A 24,810-nucleotide genomic window follows, 5' to 3' on the forward strand; every position below is an offset into this window, starting at 1 on the left:
TTTTGTATTTTCAGTTTTTCCTTTTCTATCAATCCGTTCCTCATAAGCCATAATTATGCTCAGCTGCATCCCACCTAAAACCAGAGGCTGCCCCTTGATAACACTCCTGACCAACTGCTGCCTATTGGTCACTTTCCTGTCCTTCCTTGGCCACATTTCTCCAAAGAAGACTCTGTACTCACTGTATGCACCTTCCCCCTTGCACTAAATTCAGGTGACTTTCACACATGCAGCATCAGGGTCAGACTTCATAGCTGGCACCAAGCTCCCTCATCTCTGACTGCCTGATGTAGCTTTCCAACCCAGCTGCAATTCACCTGCCCTCAGCTGTGACTCTCCTAAATCATCTCCAGTAAGACCAGCTGCTCTGTGCTCACCCGCACTGCTGCCCTTACTCACTCTTCTTTCCCACCATCGTCTGCCTGGGGAGAGTGTCCTCCCTTAGCACTCAGCTTAGATGCTACTTCCTACTTAGACCCCCAGAGAGAGGAGACCATTTCCTCCTTTGTGCCTCAGTGTAGTTTACCCTATATGGGTGGCACCAACACAAATGTGTGCCTGCCTTCTTAGAAACTGAGCCCCTAAAGAGCGGGCCCACCTTTCACTCAACTTCCTGGAACCTGACAAATAGCCAGCTTGGAAACTGTTTCTTGGTCTTAATCGAGTTGAGTTGAACTGAACTGAATTGAAATATGGGAGGGGCGTGGCTTTGCAAAGAGCAGGTTAAAAAATCTACTCCTTTTGAATATCTTTATAGTTGACAAATCTAAATCTTGACATATGCTAATGGCATTGTAGATTACACTTCAAAATAAAGTTTTTAATATGCTTTACTAAGGTCATTGAGACCCTGAGTTTTTATTTCGCTAACATATCTCAGGAAACAGATGTCTGCTAAGTGTTGGAACCTGTGATAGATGTTTTACATATTTTATTTTGCTTGATATTTAAACAATCCCATGGGGTAGATAATGTAATTCTCATTTCACAGAGAAGGAAACTGAACTGCCAAGAAGCTCAATAGCTTGCCTGAGCTCAGCTATTAAAAAGTCAGAGTCAGGCCATCCTGATTCTAAACCCTGGGTTTAGAATCTCTCTAAACCTCTACATGCCGAAGTTTCCCCTGAAACCTTTGAATTCTTTATACAACGTATATAATCTAATTTATAAAAGTTAATTAAAGTTGATTAGCATGCTGACTTATGATGTCAGACCAAAATAACTGAACTAGATGCCAGTCTCTAGGAGGTCTTCAGCACTTTCTTAGAGGTGCTTTTTCCCGTATGCACCATCTAGTGGGGTGAAATTATTCCTATGGATCAACCACCTAGGCTGCTACTGTGCTTTTTTGCTTTTCCCACTGGGGACCCCCCTGGAAACATGTGAACTGGCTGCAAAGCTGGTTCTCTTGGTGAGTAGCAGTAGGTCTGCTTACAGCCCCTGCCTCCTCTTCCAGGACAGCCTTGATGCCATGCTTCAGTGGCTCCTGCAGAGGCACCACCAGGAAGAAGTCCTCCAGGCTGGGCTGTGCACAGAAGGTGCCTTGCTGCTCCTGGAAATGCTGAAAGCCACCATGAGCCAGGTGAGACCCATTCCCCACATGCTGCCCCAAGGAGGTTCTGATGGGAAGACCAGTTTGGAAGGGTCACCTTGACTTTTCTCCTACCATCTTCCCACTAATGCCAGTAATTAGCTAGATCCTGTAGAAGAGGTGAGGTAGGTTCCTAGAGGTGACTCAGGGGCACAACTGGAAACCCAGCCTATAGGTCTCTGAGCTTTATGTGCTCTTGCAGGTGATACCTGTTTATCATTTGTTTAAGCATTGGGGTTCTTCATTGGGAGATTTATTGCCTTCAGTCAAAGGGAACATTTCTTAGCAGGAGGAGGGGCCTTTCCTCTCAATGAGTCCATCTCCTTGCTCATGAGTGACTTGGGGAAGGGATCTGACTTAGTGAAGGCAGATGGCCGCCAGCCGCAGGCAGGGCATGGAGAGGCTTCTGGAGTGAGAAGCTTTTAATTTGAGCCTTCAAGGTCCAGTAGAGGTGGGTGGTGAGCAGAAGAGTTATTTTAGACATGGGGTGGAGGCCATGTGACTTGTGAACAGGAATAATTAATGGTGAGCCAGGTCAGGAAGGGTTTCCAGAAGAGGCAGAAAAATTCTGACCTCATCCTGTAGGCACCAAAGGCAATTGGAGGCTTAATTGTATGGGGAAACTTACTGCTTTTGTAAAATGATACATGATTACCTTTAACATTTAAACAAAAGGGAAAAACAGAAGGTAAACAAAAGGGAAAAACAGAAAGTAAACTACACCCACCTGACATACATCCACCCAAAAATGAGCACTGTGAATTTGGTGGAATCTTTCCAGACGCTTCTCCAAGATTCAACCATATCCTCACAGAGGATGAGACCACATGCAACCCTTTTGCCTTTTTTCCTCAGTATTTGTGGACCTCTTCTCAGGCAAATAAAATTAAAAAAAAATGGAGATCATTTGTATTTGTAATAGAAATTTATGTTGTTTTACAGAGTGTTCTTCGTAATGAACTTGCTTAAACAAATTATCTTTCTTTCTATCTTGATGAACTCCTTAGTGTGTATTCTGGGATGTGGTATAGCAGGTCAAAATGTGCCTTCATGCATTTTCTTTTGGATGTGCTTCTCAGAAAGATTGAATTAGTCATTATCCACACACATCCCACCAGTTAATATCTAACTCATCTTGTACAGAAGGCTCAGCCCCATCCTCACAGCCTCAACATCATGGCCAAACTGATGATGGCTTCATAGTTGAGTTCTTTTGCATTTATTATTAGTGAGGTTGAAACCATTTTTCATATGTTTATTAGTTATCTTTATTTATTTTCCTCTCTCTCTATTTTGCTGTCAATTGCCTGATTATGTCTTCTGCCAGTTTTTCTGGGTGTGTGGGATTATGCTGAAAAAGTAGAGATCCCACTTTTTGCCCTTTTTGAAACAAGTTTTTTTTTTTCTTTTTTGAGACAGGGTGTTGCTCTGTTGCCCAGGCTGGAGTGCAGTGGTGTGATTTCAGCTCACTGTAGCCTCCGCTTCTCAGGCTCAAATGATCCTCCCACTTCAGCCACCCGAGTAGCGGAGACCACAGGCGTGAACCACCATGCCCAGCTAATTTTTGTATTTTTGTAGAGACGGGATTTCATCATGTTGGCCAGGCTCAGAAGTGTTTTTATTGCTATTATTAGATACCCTTTTAGTACACAATTCGATCATCCTATGCTTTTTTTTTCTTGTAGCCAGTTTCCTATGATGAATTACATCAATAGATTTCTTTGCATTCTTGTGAAGACCTCATTTAGTCACTCTTTATTCTGTTTGTATTTTCTTTCTTTTTTTTTTGACGGAGTCTCACTGTCGCTCTGACTGGAGTGCAGTGGCACTATCTTGGCTCACTGCAACCTCTGCCTCCTGGGTTCAAACGATTCTCCTGCCTCAGCCTCCTGAGTAGCTGGGATTACAGGCATGCACCACCACCACGCCTGGCTAATTTTTGTATTTTTAGTAGAGACGAGGTTTCACCCTGTTGGTCAGGCTGGTCTTGAACTCCTGACCTCATGATCCACCCACCTCAGCCTCCCAAAGTGCTGGGATTACAGGCGTGAGCCACCATGCCTAGCCTCTGTTTATATTTTCTTTATGATTTCATGCATCCTTATAAATGATATTAGCCTGCAGTTTACTTTTTGTTATATATTTTTCAGGTTTTTACATCAGTATTATGCTAATATTATATAAAAAAGACTTCTTTCTTTGTATTCAGCGAGATGTTAAATCCATGATTTTTGTCTTATTTTAATTGTTCCTATGAAATTGCCTGGACCTAAATTTGTCCCATTATTATTGGCTTGTTTAGGCTTTTAAATGTCTTCCTGACCTAGTTTAGTTAACTGATATTTTAAAATAATTTCCCATTCATTTAATTTGCACAAATGGTCTCCTATAACTCATGTCATTTTCTGTGTGATTGTTTCTCCCTTCGTATTCTCAGTTTGTGTCCTGCTCTCTCCTTCTCGGCCTCTCTTGTGACTTAGGAGTTGAAGGCTTGTGGACTTAAATAAATAACCAGCTCTTGGGTACCTTTATCAGTCTCCTGATTTTATTTCTGTCAATTTCTAAGATTTTGATTTTGGCATCTTCATTTTTTGTTATGTTCAGGAATTTCTGTGATTGCAATTTTAAAGATCTGTTTGATTCACATTTGTTAATGTCCATGTGGTGGAGATTTTTGGGTTGTAAAATTTTGTTCTCTATTTCTAATTATGTTTTTGCCCTGCTGAGATCATGTGATCTGTATATTTTTCATCTTTGAGAAATTTATTCATGGTTTTATTGTAGGCCTAATGAGCAATTAATTTAGGAGTGTCTGAAAAGATGTATATTTTCTGTATGGAGCATAAGGAATCTGTTACCTATTTAATCAAGTCATGTTATTCAAAATAAAGTAAACAAAAGGAATCACATGCAAGCATTTAAAACAAAGAAAATATGTAATATGCTGAGAGAAGTAAAGATATAAGACCAAATATGTACATCTTAACAGCAAACATAAAAAGGTTAAATTTCTATATTAAAGATGTGAATTTTAGACTTGGTGAAAAACAAGACTCAGCCTTCTAGGATATAACATGTATGTATATACAGCAATAACAAAGTTACTTAGTGAATTTGGTACAATCAAGATCTGTGTCAGGAAAGCATCATCTACCCAATACAGTAGACAAGTATCAAAAATAAAACGCAGGAACTTAAAAGATAAGAGAAAAAGGCTAGAGGTAAACATAGAACCTACTTCAGAGGGTTGTTGCGGGGGTGAGAAGAGGCATATGTATGAAGCCCTTACAACATCTGCACATTTTAAACCCTTCCACAATTAACGTTAGTGTCTGGTGCTGATCTGAAGTCTTAATGTGTCTTGTTGAAAGTCTCAGGAAGGAGTCTTCTCCCTAGACCTCAGCTCCTCTGGTTAGGGAGGCAGCCCCCATCATGCTGCCCTGCACCACCTCTCACCAAGTGTGCCTCAGCCCCTGGCAGGTTCTGAGGATGGCGCCTGGGCACAGACGTTCCCAACCAGCGTGCTGCAGTTCCTCAGCCTCGTGCACCGCACCTACCCCCAGGACCCGGCGTGGCGAGCCCCGGAGTTCCTCCAGACCTTGGCCATAGCCACCTTCCCCCTGGGAGCCCAAAAGGTAGGACATGTTGCTGCCCTACCCAGAGAGAGCAGGTGTAAGCATCATTATCCTTCAAGGGCAAAGGGCAAAATCCCTCCCCACCCCCCTAAAATTAAAATACATTTTAAGGCAACTTGAGGGGAACATTGAATAAGCAGCTTGGGTAATCTTCCTTTTTTGGGTGAGATACACCTCGAGGTCATTTTCAGCTCTGAGATTCAATACTTTTTTTGAGCTGTTAAGAATCTCAGTAACGAGAAGTCTAATGGCAGATAAAGTCCATTCTCTGTGCCATACACAGGCACTGACAAGGGGAGACAGTGAATCTCATTCCAGGAAGCCTGCTACTGTGCACCATATGGGGGAGGGCAGTCCTGGGAGGGCATCCTGCAAGAACTTTTGCTCTCGGGACCCTCATCCCACTTGCAGTCCCCTGGGCCATGACTTGTGTGCCCTTCTAGGCAGTGGGTTTGCAGAGGCCCAACTTAGAGCCAGGCAAGTCAAGGGGAGGGCAGAGCCTGATTTAAGGATGAAGTCTTGAGTCTTATGCTCTGGTGGTTAGAGAAGGAGCTATGGGAAGACATGTGAGTTTGGGGGCTCCAGCTAGGCCCAGCAGGTCAAGGGTTGGCTGAGTCAGGGCCATGTGGGACTCAGGTAAGCTAAGAGCTCCTGGGAGCTGAGAGGCGAGAAGCAGGTGAGGACTAAAGAAGAAGGTCAGGTATGGAAGAAGGAAGGGCAGAAATTCACACAACCACCTCCACTCTGGTGGATTAGGAAGTGAAGACCCAGTGAGGGCAAGCAAGCTAACTGTGTCTTCCTGCAAGTTGCCAACTGTAGCTAAAGGAGCATATTTGAAAGGTGAACAATGCTACATAGGGGGGTTTATAATCCATGTCAAGTGCAATGCCGGGCCTGGAGTGGTTGCTCCATAAACATTTGCTAAATGCCCAAATGAATGAGCAACATGCTCTCTTAGCTAACCTTTTCCAGAAGCATACCCATGGCGACAGTCTCCATCTCCTGAAACCGGTGCTTTAGAGAACCTGAACTGCCACCTGATGAAGGTGGTGTCTGAGGGGGAAAGCTGAGATTCAGAGAGGCAAAGCAGTGCTCACCAGTTTCCTCCAGGCTTACTGAGGGTCACAAAACCCATCTCCCAGATTGACTGGAAGAGTGAAATGTACTGAACATCATGCGATTAACAAGTGACAGAGCCAGGGTTTAAATCTCACTCTTACCCTAAAGCCTTGTCCTTTTCATTACAGTCAGTTTGAAATAAAATTAAATGGCCAAATAAACTTTAAAAGTAATTGGTTTTAATAAAAAGACTAAATATAAAGACCAGAAGTTTCATAAAAAGATAACATAATTTTGAAATAGTTTTATGAGTGTATATCAAGTAACTTACTAAAAAGTAAGATAAAAAACAAAGCAAACTGTAGTGAAGGAATGCAGCGCTGGTTGTAGGAGAGAGGGGGATAGGACCCGCAGCCAGAGGTGCAGGCAGCCTGGCCAGGGAGGGAGCAAGGGCGAGCCTACAGGCTGCCCCTTGACACTTCCCTGGGCGGGTTTTCTGCAGGGGTCCAGAGGCCTAACATTCTCTATGCAGATACCCAGCTCAGCCCCCATGCCCAAGGGTCAGGCTCACCATCTGCTGAGTTGGGGTTCCAGTCGAGTGCCCCCGCCAGCAGCCCAGGTGCATACTCTGACCCAGGGCTCCTGCTCCCCATGGTCAGCAGTTCCTGCCCAGGGGAGGGTCTGGCCCAGAGTCACATCCCCAGCTGACCGCAGGCGAGGTCAGGCTTTTGCCTTGAGGCTTCTGGCTCTAATTCCAAGGTGCACCTCCCAGCCATCTTTGCCTTTTGCAGCTCCAAGTCAGCTGTGCCAAGGCTTTTGTTGTATAGAAAACATACCAGACCCTCTTCATGCAGAAGGCTGGTGGCCAAAGGCTTGGATTTGCTGTGAATTTATATGGCATCTTTCCAATCAAGGCCGCACGGAGCTAATTAATGCAGTCACTACCTCCCTAGGTGCCATTAAATTCATTTTATCGCTTAATTAAGAATGGCCACATTAATTTTATGAATGAGCAAAGGGAGGTGCTAACAGATGAATGCGCAGGAGAAGTTCATGGGCTGGGAGTCAGGAGTCCCTGGCCGCGTGTCCTTGGGTGTGTCATTCGGCCTCCAGCATCTTTGTGTCCTCCTGGACGTATCTGGGGTAATGACCCCTGTCTTACTGATCTCCCAACATTTTATAAATATAAAACAAAGGAGTGGATGCCAAAGCACTTCAGGAATTAGAGGAAAGAACTCTTTGTAGTCCCACTTCTCCACCGTTCTTGCCTGGGGAGCCTGTCTGTGGGCATCAGCAGACTGGGCAGGAAGTAGAGGTGAGCTCCCCATCACAAGATGGGCACTGACTCTCTCTGATTGTCTACCAGGGGCTGGGCATTGCCACGTTCGTTATTCTCTCATGCCATTCTCCCAGATCCGGTGTCAGATGGTTTTTATTGTCTCTATTTAACCGATGGGGAGCTGTGGCTTGGAGATGTGAAGCAGCTTGCTCCTGGCACATTCCGGAGTTCATCATGAACACTGCAGGCCTCTCTGACTCTATGGTTTAGCTTGTTTGCACAACACTTGGCATCTCATGTTCTCAAACTGCAGCAGGCCACCTTATGAGCAGCTGGACCCTGGGCAAATCGCTTTCCTGTGCAGAGCCTCAATTTCCATACATGTCACTGGGCATGACAATAATCCTGCCACGCTCATGGCACAGGTTGGTGGGAAAGAGCTTGAGGCAGGGCAGGCCACTTATGTTGGGGTTCTCTTGTCTTTGAGGAGGCTGGAACTGAGTCTACCCGGAACACCAGCAGTCCTGAGGCTGCAGCTGAAGGCGACAGCACAGTGGAGGGTCTCCAGGCTCCCACCGAGACACATCCCGCCCGGAGGCAGCTAAGGGAGTTCTCGCAGCTCCTCTTGAGGGAGCTTCTGCTTGGATCCCCCAGCCCCAAGCAGTGGCTGCCCCTGGAGGTGCTCTTGGAGGTGGGTTGGAAAAGGTGACGTTGGGCTCTGTGCTGTGGAGGCTGCTGGGATACAGGCACTGCAAGGGCAGGATGCACCCAGGGAGACAGAGGGCCTGGGGGCCACAGCGAGTGAAGGGGAATCTGTGAACCATGGGCCCCCAAAAAGCAACAGGTGATAGAGGAGTGAGCGCAGGGTCCCTAGAAGCAGAGCCAGAGGTGGAAGTTTTGTGTAAGTGAGTTATTGGCCAGTGGGTTGGAGGGGGTGTTCTCAGGAGAAGCGGGGAGAGAGACAGAGGGGCAGGAGGTGAAGCTAGCCCAGAGGTGGTCCCAGCTGGAGCCTGGCCCAACGGGGGTTCTGGGTTGCTCTCTGCCTCTCAGGGCTGGCCCGACCTGCAGCACCTGACAGGTAGCCGTGGGCTATGGGCTCCCCCGACTTGCCTCCTTACCCTCGGAAATGGGCGTTGCTTCCTGGACGAGGCAGCCTGGTCACAGAGGGTGGTCCCCCAGAGAAGGGGCAATTGTAAGCAGCCCACACTGGTGGCAGATGTGGCCTAAATGCCCCAGCCAGGCTAGGGAGGTGGTGGGCACTGGGTGGACACGATGGCCCTGTGGTTGTTGTCTCAGTCCCGGGCTGTGCTTCCAGGCTTCTCCAGACCACGCCACCAGCCAACAGAAGCGAGACTTCCAGTCCAAGATCCTGCTTTCTGCTATGGAAATATTCCACATGACAAGTAGAGGTGACGCAGCGATGCTCAGAGGTGAGTGGGGCAACTAGTCCTCCCCATTCATGACATGAGGCTGCTGACAGCGGAGGGGAAACCAGCATGCTGGCCGGGAGCTGACCCTAGCTGTGGGATGCTGCCTCCCCCTGGCATCAGTCCCTCCAGGCATCATCAACAATAACTCCCTGGCTCCTGCCTTGGGGCCCAGTGGAGGGGTACTTGCTACTTTCCATGACACCCTTGTCCATGCCACTTACAGACAGAAAGCCCTCTTGTCCCCTGAGCAAAAATTGGCTCTCCTATAGCCTCAGTAGAAATGCAGCCTCTTCCCATAATGGAAGCCAAGATACCGGAGTTTAACCTTCCGTGCTCAGCATCCTGCCTGGGTACAGGATAGGAGCACAGTTGATGTTTCTTAAACAATGAACCTGGATGAAGACGCTGCCATGCCCCTTCAGAGCTTAAAATTGAAGTTTCATTCAAAAAACTTGGTTCCAGGACAGCTGTACCTTTTCGACAAGCCTAAACAAAAGCCTTTTCTGTGGTTCCCAAGCCACAGGAATCCCTAGGAACATGAGTTCTCCCCTGGACTTCTCCTTGCCTCCCACTCAGAAGCCCTGACTTCATGATCTTTCTCATGGAGAGACTGGAATGCAGGAGAGTAGCAGGGTGGTGAATTGTGGTTTTGGCAACCCCAGTTCTGGACTTGGCTCTGCCACTGGACAGTTATGCGACTCTAGTCAGGTGTCTGGACCCGTGAGTGAGGACGACAGTCGTGGTGAACTCACAGGGTTGTGCTAGGGGTTAGCTAAGATCATCACACACATGGCTGAGCACAGTGCCTGCTGTGCTGGTGAGCATAAACGGATATTGACAGTATGGCTTTATCCTCTGCCCAGTGTAGCAGCAGGGCCCCTGGTCATCGTGATGCCTGCTCATTTGTCTCAGGCAGCACATTCTTCCCCGTCCTCCTCCAAAAAGCCACAGGAAGAAATGCTTCCCCTTGCTTGCTTTCTCACCACTTGGTTTATGTCACTGACCAGATTACTCAAGATCTGTTCACTTTGATTAAATGTGTGTGTATTGGGCACCTCCTCAGTACAAGACTCCATCTTTGGAGCCATGGGGTAAACGGAGGTAAATAAGATGCAGTTGGTCACCACAAGGGGCTTGGAGACTGTCATGGAGAGAAGTCCATTTAGACTCTCACCTCCACCTGTCCCCTCACTCCACAGACAGCAAAGAGCCTCAGCCAAGTGCAGAAGCTGCTGCTGCCCCTTCACTTGCCAACATCTCCTGCTTCACCCAGAAGCTGGTGGAGAAGCTGTACAGTGGGATGTTCTCAGCAGACCCCAGGCATATCCTCCTCTTCATCCTGGAGCACATCATGGTGGTAAGAGCTGTTCACTGACCAGGTGTCCATGTGGATCTGAATGATATGCTCCTGGCTGTTGTCCAGTTGGTCCCACTGGATCTGCCCTCCCTCCCTGGAGTAGAATCTGAGCCAGGTGGGAGGAAGTGGGAGGCCCTTTAGGCCCAGGTAGTACCTGGAGACTACTGCAAGTCCTGCAGGGTTCTTCCCTCAGGCCACCTGAGCCCAGTCCCAGGGACTGGAAGCCTCAGCTCCCTGCACTTGCACCTGAGCTCTGTAAACTCCTAAAATCTGCTTCCTTCCCTTTGCGTTTGTATTGGGATTGTTGGTTCAACCTTAATTGTTGTTATTCCTCCTCAACTAAGAAAGGGCCACAAAGGCCTTTGTCTCCGCAAGACCTATTTTATTTTCTTCCTTAGTACTAACTCTGTCTGTTGTATTTGTGCCTTCCTGCAGTGGAGACAGGCATCTATTTTAACCTTGTCTTTTTATTCTTGCCTGTGCCCCCTTTTTTTTTTTCCAGATAAACATACCTATCTGTACAAATGCATGCCTGTAGGGCCACTATTGAATGTAGGTGTGTGTATGTGCACGCATATACACACAGAGAGAATTGTACAATCTCAAAATTCTAGCATCAAAAGAGACCATTTTTTTTAGATCTCAGCCCCATTACAAGCTGGAGACTTCCTGACAAGCCTCCATACAACCTTTGCTCAAACCCTCCCTGTGATGGGGAACCCACTAAAGTTCAGGTTGTCCCACCCAGGGGGACGTCTGTGATTCTTAGAAAGAGCTTTCTCTTATCAAGTTGGGATCTACCTCCAGCAGCTCCTGCCAGCAGTCCTGGGTATGCTCTCTGCAGCAGAACTAGGAGGACTACTCTCCTTCCTCTTCACATCTCATAGAGAGTGAAGTTGGCTCCCAGCACCCGTCTGACTGCAGAGTCACCCACAGACCCCAGGACGGGGCCTCTGCACAGTTTCTAGAGTCATCTTCACTTGTCTGATGAGCAGGTCCAGGTAAACCTGGAAAGACTTGAATTCAAAGGCTTCTTAAGGAACAACTCCAAGAGAGGAGAAATAGCCCTGCCCTTGTCAGCTCTGTGAGGGTTAAAATCAGATTCCTGGCAAGTTGTGTTGTAAATGGAAAGAAGTTGCTGAGCTCCCTATGGCTAAAGCATGGACTCCCAGCTAGTATTCCAAACATAGGTGCCAGTGGGGGCCATGGTGCCTTCAGGGGGACCGGGCCCGAGGGCTCAGCTCCCCACATATCCACCGGCCTCCTCTTCTGCTGGCTGTCTGTGATGTCTGCCCCTCTTAACCTCAGTTCGAGACTCATCTGAGGAGCAGGAGAGGACCATGATAAAGAAATGAATCCCAAACCCCAACAGGTTTACACAGACCTTCACTTCATGAGTAGAAACATTGCGTTACCCATGAAATTCTAAGGGAGTAGCCTATAACAAATTCATTTTCTATCGGACTGAAAAACTTTGTGCATACTCTTTGTATTATAGATTCTTTTCATGGAAGCCAGACAAATGTTTGGAGATGTATGGACTAGTCCATGCTAAGGCTACAAATCAGGGTCTTCTGCGTCTCCCTCTAAGTTTCTTTTGAACTAAAATCTTCTGGACTCCATCTCCAGTAGATGATATGATGGTTAAGAGCATGGCTCAAGTGTCCAGTGTATGTTTGACCCTTGCTAAACCACCCAGCCTCTCTGACCCTTAGCTTCTTATCCCTACAGTGGGGTAACTTAGCATCTATGGTGTTTTTATGACAAACAGGCAGTATGTGCAAATCTATGCAAAATGCTTAGCATAATACCTGGAATACTGTAAGAATTCTATGATAACTATTAATAATGACACATGACTATTTTTTAAATTAGATACTACTAATAGCATGTTCTCATACATTGAATGTCAATCTTGTTACCAGTGTTTCAGAAATCTTGGGTCACCAAATCTATTTTCTGTAATATGACTACAACAAACTTTCAACCTTTTTTAACACAACTTTTCACCCAAATTCTGCATAGCCTTGATTGATCATTTCCTTAAATAAACACCTGAAAGTAGAAGAAACTAGTCCTATTTGAATTTCAGGTCATGTCAATTTTTTTTTTTTAAGAGACAAGGTCCTGCCCTGTCATCCAGGTCAGAGTGCAGTGGCAGGATCCTAGTTCTCCTCAGCCTCGAAATCCTGGGCTCAAGCAATCCTCCCATCTCAGCCTCCTGAGTAGCTAGGACTATAGACATGTACTACCTTGCCTGGATAAATTTTTTTTTTAACTTTTTGGAAAGATAGGGTCTTACTATGTTGCTGCCCAGGCTGGTCTTGAACACCTGTCCTCAAGAGATCTTCTTATCTTGGCCTCCTAAAGTACTAGCAGTACAGATGTGAGCCACCATACCCAGCCATGTCACTTTTATTTTTATTTCAAGTTCCAGGGTACATTGCAGAATGTGCAGGTTTGTTACATAGGTAAATGTGTGCTGTGGTGGTTTGCTGCACCTATCAACCCATCACCTAGGTATTAAGCCCAGCATGAATTAGCTATTTTTCCTAATGCTCTCCCTCCCCCACCCCACCCACTGACAGGCCCCAGTGTGTGTTGTTCCTCTCCCTGTGTCCATGTGTTCTCATTGTTCAGCTCACACTTACAAGTAAGAACGTGTGTTATTTAGTTTTTTGTTCTTGCGTTAGTTTGCTGAGGATAATGGCTTCCATCTCCATCCATGTCCCTTCTAAGGACATGAGCTCATTCGTTTTTATGGCTCATAGTATCCCATGGTATATATGTACCATATTTTCTTTATCCAGTCTATTATTGATGGACATTTGGGTTGATTCCATGTCTTTGCTATTGTGAATAGTGCTGCAAGGAACATACATGTGCATGTATCTTTGTAGCATAATAATTTATATTCCTTTGGATATATACCAGTAATGGGATTGCTGGGTCAAATGGTGTTTCTAGTTCTAGATCTTTAAGGAGTCACCACACTGCCTTCCATGATGGTTGAACAAATTTACGTTCCCAACAGCGTAAAAGTGTTCCTATTGCTCTGCAACTTCACCCCATCTGTTGTTTCTTGACTTTTTAATAATTGCCATTCTGACTGGCATGAGATAGTATCTCATTGTGGTTTTGATTTGCATTTCTCTAATGATGAGTGATGTTGCATTTTTTTTTCATATATTTTTTGGCCACAAGAATGTCTTCTTTGGAGAAGTGTCTGTTCATGTCCTTTGCCCATTTATTAACGGGGTTGTTCGTTTTTTTCTTATAAAATTGTTAATTTCGTTGTAGATTCTGTATATTAGACCTTTGACATATGGATAGATTGCAAAAATTTTCTCCCACTCTATAGATTGCCTGTTTGCTCTGATGATAGTTTATTTTATTGTGCAGAAGCTCTTTAGTTTAACTAGATCTCATCGTGAATTTTTGTTTTTGTTGCAACTGCTTTTGACTTCGTCATGAAATCTTTGCCCGTGCCTATGTCCTGAATGGTGTTGCCTAGATTTTCTTCTAGAAGTTTTATAGTTTTGGGTTTTACATTTAAGTCTTTAATCCATCTTGAGTTAATTTTCATGTAAGGTATAAGGAAGGAGTCCAGTTTCAATTTTCTGCATATGTCTAGCCAGTTCTCCCAGCACCATTTATTAAATAGGGAATTCTTTCCCCATTGCTTGTTTTTGTCAGGTTTGTCAAAGATCAGATGGTTGTAGACATGTGGTCTTGTTTCTGAGTTCTCTATTCTGTTCTATTGGTTTATGTGTCTGTTTTTGTACCAGTTCTGTACAAAAACAGTACAACTGTTTGGTTACTGCAGCCTTGTAGTATACTTTGAAGTCAGGTAGCTTGAGGCCTCCAGCTTTCTTCTTTTTGCTTTGGATTGTCTTGGCTATATGAGCTCTTTTTTGGCTCCATATGAATTTTAAAATCGTTTCTTCTAATTCTGTGAAGCATATCAATGGTAGCTGAATGGGAATAGCATTGAATCTATAAATTACTTTGGGCAATAAGCCATGTCACTTTTTGATTATATTATTTTTGTGGTAAACTGGATCTGTAACTAAAATTGCAAAGCACTCACAAGTATGTGTATGTGTGTTTTTTTTTTAATGACACAGGTCATTGAGACTGCCTCTTCTCAAAGGGACACTGTCCTCAGCACTTTATACAGCAGTTTAAATAAAGTCATTCTTTATTGCCTATCCAAGCCCCAGCAGTCCCTCTCTGAATGCCTCAGCCTTCTCAGCATCCTGGGCTTTCTGCAGGAGCACTGGGATGTTGTCTTTGCCACCTACAATTCCAACGTCAGCTTCCTCCTGTGTCTCATGCATTGCCTTTTGCTACTCAATGAGAGAAGGTAAGAGCTGCCCACTTGTTTCCTTGCCTGCTGGTGGTCCATGCAGAAAGGAGAGATTTAGAGGGAAGCTTGATTGAGGACTGAGGTCTGTATAAATGATATCATCCTTTTGTTTATCTGGTCTTCCATATTTTGTGAAATGTTTGATAACATGGTAAGTAATCCCCAAACTTGTCCATGTGACAGCAGCTAGAATCATCATGAAATAATAATTTACCCTATTTCTACAATTCTAAGATTGTAATGTACCTCATTGATATAATTTTTGAGGCAGAAAATGCCAACATTAGATGTACACATTGATTTTATGATGTAGCCAGATTCTAGAAACATTATCATTTGATAATTACAATCTTAGAATGCAAAAATATAATGTATTGTGCAATGCAGGAATAATTTTGCTTTCAGGAAAAAAATTACATATGCATGTAATATATGACACAAAATGACATCCATAAAAATGCTAGTTAAAAAGCTATTAAATTAAACTTATTTAAGTCCTTTTCTTGAAGCCCAAGTTTGGAAATACATCAGATTTTCAAAACTGAATGTAGTTCATGCACACTGACACAGAGAGAGAGACGGAAAGTGAACATACTTCCCGTCTCTCTCTCTCTCTGTGTCAGCGTGCATGAACCACATTCTCCAGCATCTCAGCATCCTGCTGCCTGTGAATATGATGTCTTGTGAATATGATGTCTTATGACTAGAGCTTGAGAGTGTAGAGGGAGAGAGGACTATGGGATGTCACACTTCACTCTTGTCCTTTTCCTTCATTATAGTCATCCTAACAAAAATTATGTTTGATCACTTAAAAAAAAAAAAACAGTCCTCCATGTCCTGTAGTGCTGACCACTGAACAGTACAAAGCACTAGCATTGACTTCTCATAAAACTCTCTGGGAAGCCTTGGGGAACCCTCCTAGCCCAGAGGAGGCACTTGTGTTTGAATGAAAGAAAATAATCCATTTTCAGTATGTGGTTTAATTTGGGGAGGTTTTTCTTTTTCTTTCTTTTTCTTTTTCTTTTTTTTTCTTCCTGTTTCAGGAGTTAGGCCTCATCCATCCTGGAAGCATAGGTAAAGAGGAGCAGAATGACAACTGAATTATGTGCTTGAGATGATACCTTCCTTAGTTCCCTCTGTTTAGCAAGATTGACTTTATTCTAGAAATTTCAAAAATGGGCATTCTCATATGTCAGGTTATTTTCCTTTCCATGTTTGTCATTTTCAGTTCAATCCATGAACATTTACTGAGTGTCTATTTGGTTTGTGTCATAATGGCCACGTGGACATTAACACAATGGGGACCCCCAGAGCACATGGTTCATGGGAAACCTAACGTATAAACCACTGTGTCCCCACTTAGAACTGGCTACATCATATGTGAGGCCTCCAGCAAAATTCAAATGCGAGGCTTGTGTCCAGAAATACCCAAAATTTCAAGATGATGACAGCAGAGCCCCAAAAAGGGTTCTTCTTAGTGCAGGGCCCTGTGTAATTGCACAGGTTGCACGCCCATGAAGCCAACCCTGGCCCCACTCCAGGCAGGATGAAATCAATGCCAAACAAAGGCAGGGTTTAATGCTTTGGGAATGCACTGAAAGAAATGACTAGTTCTGATGGTGGGGAACCAGGAGCAGGCAGAGGGGGCCTGCTGGCAGCACAGGTGGGATTTCACAAGATTTCTCATAAGGAGAAGGTGTTTCTCCTATTATTCAGAATGCCACTCTAAAATATCTGCTGTGGAATTTCTTATAAAGCGTTTGCTTTAATTTGATTAGACAAGTTTTTTTCCATATTGATATAGATAATTATTGGAGGATGATTATTTGTAATAAAGAGCAATGGAATGGTCTCAAGGAAACTGGAGTTTATGGGAATTTAGTGAAAAATCTCTTATCCACTAGTTACCCAGAAGGATTTGGATTGGAGCCCAAGCCTAGAATGTCTACTTATCATCAAGTCTTCCTTTCCCCAAATGAAGATGTGAAAGAAAAAAAAGAAGATTTGCCAAGTTTGAGTGATGGTACATTTTATTTGTCATTGTGTGTGTGTGTGTGTGTGTGTGTGAGAGAGAGAGAGAGGGAGGTGGTGACTGGATAGTGGTACCTGCTAGGGTTGCATTCTTCAGTTTGTCCTTCCCAAAATAAGAAAGCAGATACTATTAAGGACATTTTCAAAAAGCCAGAAGACTTACGAATTCCCAGAGTAATCATGTATTAGTATATAGCAAGGCAAGCTGGTAGAAAGTAATACTGGATTGGTCTTTGTATATTAGAAATGAAATGGAAAGGAATGAATGGATGGATAGGTGAAGAGAAAGCTCTGTGGGACTTGGTTTGACTAGAAGCTTAATCCCAGGATACTCTACTGTAAATTAAAACTGTCATGCCCCATCTCACCTAATTTAGTTCAAGTCATTACCTAGTTGCTGCTCAGCTTCATTCCCTAGTAAATGAAAAGGGATTAAATAAACCCATTACTATCTATAAGACTTTTTGCTTAATAGAGTTTATTCTTGAATTTACTAATCTCAAATCAAGTCAAAGGGATTAGCGGTTATTTTTCTAGCAGCCCGTTCTATGTGTTTGAGAGATTATGCTCTCCCTTGGTCCAGGAAGCAGAAGCTCTGCCACTCCTTCTGCCAGTCTGGTTTGCAGACTGTTCCACTTACCTGGTGATATGTTGTGATACAAGATTGTACACATAACCAGGTGCAGTGGCTTATGTACCCCAGCACTTTGGGAGGCCAAGGCAGGTGGATTACCTAAGGTCAGGAGTTCAAGCCAGCCTGGCCAACATGCTGAAACCTTGTCACTACTAAAAATACAAAAATATTAGCTGGGCATAGTGGTGGGCACCTGCAATCCCAACTACGCGGGAGGCTGAGGCAGAAGAATCACTTGAACCTGGGAGGCGGAGGTTGCAGTGAGCCAAGATCATGCCACTGTACTCCAGCCTAGGCAACAAGAGTGAAACCTCATCTCAAAAATAAAACATTGTACACACAGGGCCTCTGTGTTCTGTCAGGTAGCTGCCAAGCTCAAAAATCTCGTGACTTTAAAGTTTATTGGACATGGTGTTGATTATAACATGGATGTACACACTTTGGGACTTGGCTGGTAGAGCTGGGCTGGGCACTGTCCATTCCCTTAGGGTGAGAGAAACAGTCTCCAGGGGCTCATTGGTCCAGAGACGGGACTCATTGGTCCAAGATCAGAAGAAATTTAGGCATGGTTCAGGGTATTACAGATGTGGGGCACAGCAGACACAGTTGGCTTGTTAGATCTGCTTATACCTGAAGAATTTCAGGGGACTGAAATGGGTGGTTAGTGAGAAGCAAGGTCCAGGAAAGAGGACTGGTTGTTTCCTGAGCTCTGAGCCACAGGATAGCCTTGAGCTTGGTGTCCATTCCCCTGAGTGGTCAACATGTAAGGGAAGGTTGGAAGGAGCTGTTTGAGTGGAGCTATTTGACTACCTAGAGCTCACACAAGGTGTTCCTCTGGTATCCAACAGAATTACAGGGTGGGGAGTGGGGGTCTCTGAACTCATAAATGATATTTCCCAGTCCTAGACATGTGAGGCAGGCAGAAATTGGTGACAGGCAGGTGGAGGTGGAGGAAGGCCAGCTTACATGGGTGTTGGTAGCGTTGTTGTCAGGCTTGTGGCTCTCCATACTGATTGCTTCTGGCTGAAGCTTGCAAAGCTGGGGTGATGTTCAAGACCTTAAGAGAGAAGGGTGCGGGTAAAACCACTCATGACACACCATCTTCCAGCCCTCTCTGGGAGGGTCACTGAGGCCATCCTGAGTGTGCCATGTGCTCTCTCTGCTAGTCCAACACAACATCCAGAAGACAGTGCAGACTCTCTGGCAGCAGCTGGTGGCACAGAGGCAGCAGACCCTGGAGGATGCCTTCAAGATCGATCTCTCTGTGAAATCTGGAGAGAGGGAAGTGAAGATTGAAGAGGTCACACCGCTCTGGGAGGAGACGATGCTCAAGGCCTGGCAGCATTACTTAGGTCTCTATCCACTCGGCCCAAGGGAATGGGAACTCCTGGGTCTCACAGAGCCAAATTCCCCCAAGGTTCTACTCAGGGCCCAGAGCCTTTTCCACCTAGACCCTCTGTCTCATCCCTTAAGTGGATAGGATTTCTATCATTGAAATCGTATGTATCTTTCCTTACAAAGAATGAATATCACATGGTACCTTAGGTGAAAGCAAGGCCAGAGGGGCCAACCAAGCAAGAAGATTCCAGCAATTTCTTAGAGGAAGAGGCCCATGTGGAGGCTGTGGCCTGGGCTCAGGAACTTGAGGTTCTATGTCCTACCCTGATATCCACCTACCAGCTTTCAAACCTTTCACTAAGTCATGCAATTACCTTGAGCTTAGGTTCCTCATGTCCTGTCACTTCATGAAGTGAAAGTTTTCATCCCCAAAATATTAATGTCTCTTGCATTCTGTTAGTGACCTCAACATTTTTACCATATTAATATTTGGTACTAATAAACAACATTTTTGCATATTAGTCAATGCAGCTGCAAGAATGAAGTTTTAATTTTGTTTTCAAGGTGATCACTGTTTTCAACTTACACCTCCTATACTTGTACATCTTCCAGAATCACAAAATTTGCAGTGATTCAGGAGTTAGTCATTTCCATGTGTATTGTCCCAGACTGTCCAGTGGTCCAGAATCTCCTTCTAATTGGCTTTCTAAATTAGTCCTGGCGGATGTGTATATACATACCTGGTTTTGTCCATTTATGCTGCCATAACAAAATACCACAGACTGAGTGATTTACAAATAATAGAAAATTATTTGCTCAGTTCTGGAGGCTGGGAAGTTCAAGATCAAGGTGCCAGTAGATCTGATGTCTGCAGAGGGCTATGTCTGGCATCTGCTTCTAAGATGGTACCTTGTTGGTGTATCCTTTGGAAGGGAGAAATGCTGTGTCCTCCCATGTTGGAACAGACAGAAGGGCAAAAATGGCCTGGGATGGTCCCCTTCAGCCCTTTTATAAGACACTAATTCATTCATGAGGGTAGAACCCTCATATTTTAATTACCTCCCAAAAGGTCCCACTTCTTAGTACCACCACAATTGGGATTACGTTTCAACATGAATTATGGAGGGAACACACATTCAAACAATAGCAATACCTATCTACTTTCATGTACTTTTAAAGTCAAAATGGTCAGATTCTATTTCAGAGAAGAGTAAAATAAAATAGGATATACATATCAATGCACATACAGTGGAATAAAGTAGTAAAACTGTAAAGCTTACAAATGACTCTCTTTTTGCTAACAATCCTATATTGAACACTTTCCATGTTCCAGGGTCTTTAAACGCATATCTTATATAATTTTCATGATGCCTCAATTAGTTTAGATATTGTTATCCCGGTTTCACAGGATGAGAAAACTGAGGCTCAGCAACTTTAGTTAACCTGCTCACCATCTCACTGTGGGTCAACAAGCCGTGGAGCTAGGAGTTTAGGCTAAGTCTGGTGACCTCAAAGCCCACAGTGTTTCTTAGCCAAAGGAAAGTCAGAAGACGGCAGTGTGAGCTTGTAACCTGGGTTGTTTCTGTTTTTGGAGGCAACCACAGGGGGCTCATGCCCCTGGTTGGCCCTTTGAAAGCCAAGCTAGCTATGAAAAATAGTGTGTGCTCTCACTTCACCTCTGACATTCTTTGCTTCCCTGCCCTCAGCATCTGAGAAGAAGTCACTGGCAAGTCGTTCAAATGTTGCACACCAAAGCAAAGTCACTTTGTGGAGCGGAAGCCTGTCCTCAGCCATGAAGCTGATGCCCGGGCGGCAGGCCAAGGACCCTGAGTGCAAGACAGAGGTGAGCCCAGACCCCTTTTCCTTAGAAAAGTATCAGGCATTTGCTTCAAACCCCACGAGTCGTATCTCCTCTCCGCTGCCTGTTACTAGACATGATCTAACTCCATGTCCTTGTGAGCATTTGAGGGTATGCATGTAGCTCCCCAGTTGAGGCCAGGTTTAGGCTGTATTAGGCTGGCTCCTTGTTCCCATTCTCAACTGGAGTCAGACATATTCAGAGGGCACTAGCCAACCACTCAGCAGCAGCTAGGGGTGTGAGCCCAGCAGAGGTGGACAGAAACATTCACTTCATTGCCAGGAGACACAGGGATGGGCCACTTTGACTGTGTTGGGTGGGCCCTCTTTACTGTGTGGGGCAGACCTGTTGGGGTTTTCTGATCAATTTCTCAAAACTGCAAAACAAGTCTTCCTAAAACTCATTGGCTCCAACAAGGTTTGTGTGTGTGTGTGTGTGTGTGTGTTTATGTGTGTGTGTGTGTGAGATCAGGAACATTGTTGTAAGGTATTTGGAGTACAGTGGGTAGGGGAACAGGTTATCTCTGCCCCTTAGTGTCTGGGGCCTCAGCTGGGATCATTGGAAGGCTGAGTTACTCATATATCTGGTGGTTACTGCTGGCTTTAGTCTGAGATCTTAACAGGGGCTATTGGCTGGAACACCTACACATGGCCTCCTCATGTGAACTGGGCTTCCTTACAGCATGGTAGCAGGGTTTCAAAGGATAATGGAGAGAGAGAGCTCACCAGGCAGAAACTGCATTACCTTTTATGACCTAGCTTCAGGAGCTATGCAGTGTCACCTCCAACAAGATGGGCAAAAAATTCTGCCAAGTTCAAGGGAAGGGAAATAGACTCCACTTTCTCATGGGGGAGTGATGAGGTTCTGCAGGAACATGTGGGACTGGAAGTGTTGCTGAGGCTCTTTTAGAAATGCATGATCTGTGATATATTCTAATACCAGTGATATATTATAATGCCAGGGGCACTGACTTCTTCAGAGGTGGACTGTGGTTGTTGCTAAACATGGCTGTAGGGTCAGGAGACTTTGAGCAGTTTATTTAACTCCCCAGTGGGATAAATAACTGTGGGAACCCAGGAAAGTTCCCCGGGAAGTTAAAGTAGACAGCTGACAGACACATTAACATAATCCCAGCTCTTGGCCCATGAACTTTGGGAAATGAGGTGGAGCCCAAATCCCACCAGCTCATAATCTGTAACTGCCTGTAAGTGCCCAGGCAGATGAGGAAAAGGGCTTTCTTTTTCCAGCCTTTGGGAATCACAGGCTTCAGGGCCTGGAAAGAGTCCAGACATAGAAGGGAAGTCCAGAAATGAATGGCTGGCTGACCAGCTACCTGATGCTAAGAACTAAGGGCAAAGCACATGTCTTATTCAGGCTCTATTCTAAGGAAATTGACTTGTTAAAGGCACTGTTTGGTAAGTTCATTGATAGACTCATTGATTGAATACATTAATGTGTGAGTAACTCACTCAGATTTTATAATAGCTGCATCAGACAGGTATTATAGACTTGTTGATAAAGATGTGGAAGCTGAACCTGAAAAAAAAAAAAAAGAAAGTTAAGGACTTTTCAGCCATTAAATGTCACAGAAGATGGGATCCCATCTTTGTGCTGCTGAGGAGGACCTTAGGGAATTTGTGGAACCTCTCAGAGCTTTCATTCCTGAACTTACAACTGGGAATATGCTCTGTTTATAGTAGAGCATGTGGAGCCCTGGGAAGCTGTAAATGCTTTAGAAATAGGAGACTGTTTACAAATTCCATTTGGCCTTCTAGCTCTCTCTGCCAAGGTCAAGATCATCCTATAGGTGATATGTGTACCAAGCCCTAAAACTTGGAGCACTCCCACTTGTGCCCAGGTACCTGCTCCTGACCAATGTCACTTGAGACAGAAGGGGCCCAGCCCCTCTTTCCTTGGCTTCATCCTGGAGCTTCTCTTCCTTGACCAGTGTCCCCAGGAGGTCAGGGCAGCCTGGCTGGGAGCTAGGGAAGAGATGTTAGGGTGCTGGGCATGGGTATTCATCTCATCACCTCACACCTATTGATGCAGCCTCTTGCCAGTGCCCCCTCCCTTACCCTCTAGTCACTGTCATTGACACAGGTCAGCTGCCTCCAAGTCCTGGGGACATGCATTGAGCAACAGCTCATATGAAAGAAGCCTGAGTAGACCGCCACGTTTGGGGCCACATAGGTGTCCCAAGTGGCTTTTAACAGTTTGCTCTTGGCTCACATTGAGAAAACTGGGAGAAAGAATATCCAAAGCCAGCTCTGTCTTGGGTGAGGGCAGGCTGTTGAAGATTTTGTCTTCTACATGCATTGAGGTCTTATTCATTTGTTCATTCAACAAATATTTATTGAGCACTTACTCTGCACCCTGCTCTCAACATTGAGGTTACAGCAGAGAACAAAACTGACATATTCTCTTCTCTCAAGGAGCTGCAGTCTAAGGAGTAAAGATAGACAATAAGCAAATACATTTGTAAATATTGGGAGAACTAATGGCAATGAGGAAAAACCATGCAGGGTAAGGCAGGGAGGGTGGCAAGAGATGGGCTGGGCTGTTTAGATGGAGAAGGTCAGCAAAGCCATCTTTGGCAAGGATGCATTGGAGCAGAGGAGAGAATTTATCAATAACGTGAGCTTTGAGATGCTCTGGGAAAGAGGGTCAGACAGAGAGGACAGTTGGGCAATGGCACTGAGGTATTGGTGTGCTGGGCAGCAAAGGTCAGTGTGACTGGACTGAAGTAGAGAGATTCACCCGGAGCCACCCCAGCTTCCAGGCAGCCATGGGGAATGTCTCCCTCACCGTTTAGCACCAGGAAGAACTACTTTCAGCAACTCAAGAAGAGCAGAAATTTTACAACAGATTATGTTTCTGTCTTTGATCTGGACACTCAGAAATTCAGAGAGATAAGCATGGTTCAGCTTTTGTAATTGCACACAACTAGTGGGATAAATTTTTGAGCCACCTACGCATGTAAATGTGTACATACATACCTTCTCCCTGGCTTCGTTCTCCATTGACCCCCACTTTCCCTTCAGTTTGATTTATTCTTTGTACACTTTAAATTATCTTGTAGATATTAAAAGACAAATGATTTTTGAAACAAAAAGAACTGTGTTTTAATCTTTAAAATTAACTGCATCTTTGCTTAGCAACATCTTGTACTGGTAACTCAGTCTTGGATGGGCACAGTGCCTGCTACACGGTAGGCCCTTAAAGAATGCAGATGGAAGTGCTTAGAGCAAGGGAGTAGACGCTCCCCCTCCTTTTGCTGAGATGAAACTCACCAGCTTTCAGACACTGCATCCATCACTCAACTCCGTGAGATGTCTTTGTCGCTAACAGAAGGCACAACTTCTCAGGTACATATGTACACTGTGATGTCATAGGATAAGAGCATCAACTATTTGCCCTGGGGTCTGTTTAATTATTTTTAAAAATTAATTTTGATTATTACAGCTGATTACACCTCAGTGAGCAATGTAATTGATATTTTCTAATGTATCCCAAGGAACATTTTGTACAACATGCTTTTTGTTGTTGAAGGTTAAAGACTCCGTTATTGGTTTTTCCCTAAATATACCCACATCATTAGTCCCTCCAGTGAGAAGGTCGCCATCTGGAAAAAGCAGCACGGAGACATTATTCAGGCACAAGTGCATGAAATTGGGGTTTCTGCATCTTCTGTCTCTCTTCTGGAAAGAAGAGGCTTGTAATTAAAGGAGTTGGTATTGGAGGAAACATTATTCATTTGGTGTTATTCCTTATCATGTCAGCAGCTGACAACCCTATAGCACTGATAAATTGTTCCTTGGAGTGAGACATATGATACAGAATTCTTAATTCCTCTTACCTATCTTCATTTTTAGTAGAAAATGTTTTATTCCTGGTGGGTGAGCTGAACTTTGAGGCAGGGTTGATTTGATAGATGTTATTTCTTCTTCTTCTCCCCCTGACCCCATCACAGTCCCTTGTGGGAGCAAATTGTGACATCACCCACCATCCCTAGAAGGCTGCGGGTGTCAGCTTGTTGGACAGAGGTTGGGAACTTGGACTCCCTTGAGGCCACCAAAGGGCAACTCAGGCCACTTTCTCATGTCCACCGTCTGCCTGGGGAATCCAGACTACGCAGGCTGGCCAGCTCCCCTCTTCACAGCTTTGGACTCAGCTTTGATTACCTATTCAATTCCAGACTTCCTTGTTTAAAAACAAGCTGAAAAGACATC

General features: G+C 44.7%; 1 protein-coding gene and 1 long non-coding RNA gene across 19 annotated transcripts in view; one reads left to right on the plus strand and one right to left on the minus strand.

The window, feature by feature from the left end:
* Positions 1 to 24,810, plus strand: part of LOC105486657 (WDFY family member 4) — a 295,688-nt gene that overhangs the window by 126,680 nt on the left and 144,198 nt on the right. For 12 of the 14 annotated variants that reach the window (XM_071069968.1, XM_011749639.3, XM_011749635.3 and 9 more), the window contains 9 exons: positions 1,457 to 1,582; positions 5,062 to 5,226; positions 8,052 to 8,255; positions 8,880 to 8,994; positions 10,194 to 10,351; positions 14,479 to 14,717; positions 16,625 to 16,743; positions 18,552 to 18,737; positions 20,430 to 20,566. In XM_071069968.1, the coding sequence (XP_070926069.1) occupies positions 1,457 to 1,582; positions 5,062 to 5,226; positions 8,052 to 8,255; positions 8,880 to 8,994; positions 10,194 to 10,351; positions 14,479 to 14,717; positions 16,625 to 16,743; positions 18,552 to 18,737; positions 20,430 to 20,566 (1,449 nt within the window). The remainder of the gene's footprint in view (positions 1 to 1,456; positions 1,583 to 5,061; positions 5,227 to 8,051; positions 8,256 to 8,879; positions 8,995 to 10,193; positions 10,352 to 14,478; positions 14,718 to 16,624; positions 16,744 to 18,551; positions 18,738 to 20,429; positions 20,567 to 24,810) is intronic. The other 2 variants (XM_011749638.3, XM_071069967.1) reach the window with 2 other exon arrangements.
* On the minus strand, positions 15,716 to 24,536 carry LOC105486653 (uncharacterized). Of its 5 annotated transcripts, none has more exons than XR_011607917.1 (7): positions 24,438 to 24,536; positions 24,172 to 24,279; positions 22,947 to 23,023; positions 22,444 to 22,563; positions 22,051 to 22,117; positions 18,352 to 18,442; positions 15,716 to 15,782 (listed from the first exon to the last, which is right to left on the minus strand). It is a non-coding gene; the product is annotated as an uncharacterized lncRNA (long non-coding RNA). The 5 variants fall into 5 exon arrangements; XR_011607918.1 differs by lacking the exon at positions 15,716 to 15,782 and adding an exon at positions 17,112 to 17,165; XR_011607916.1 differs by lacking the exons at positions 15,716 to 15,782; positions 18,352 to 18,442 and adding an exon at positions 18,575 to 18,656.

The sequence above is a fragment of the Macaca nemestrina genome, chromosome 9, assembly GCF_043159975.1.
Source record: "Macaca nemestrina isolate mMacNem1 chromosome 9, mMacNem.hap1, whole genome shotgun sequence".
Lineage (NCBI taxonomy): Eukaryota > Metazoa > Chordata > Mammalia > Primates > Cercopithecidae > Macaca > Macaca nemestrina.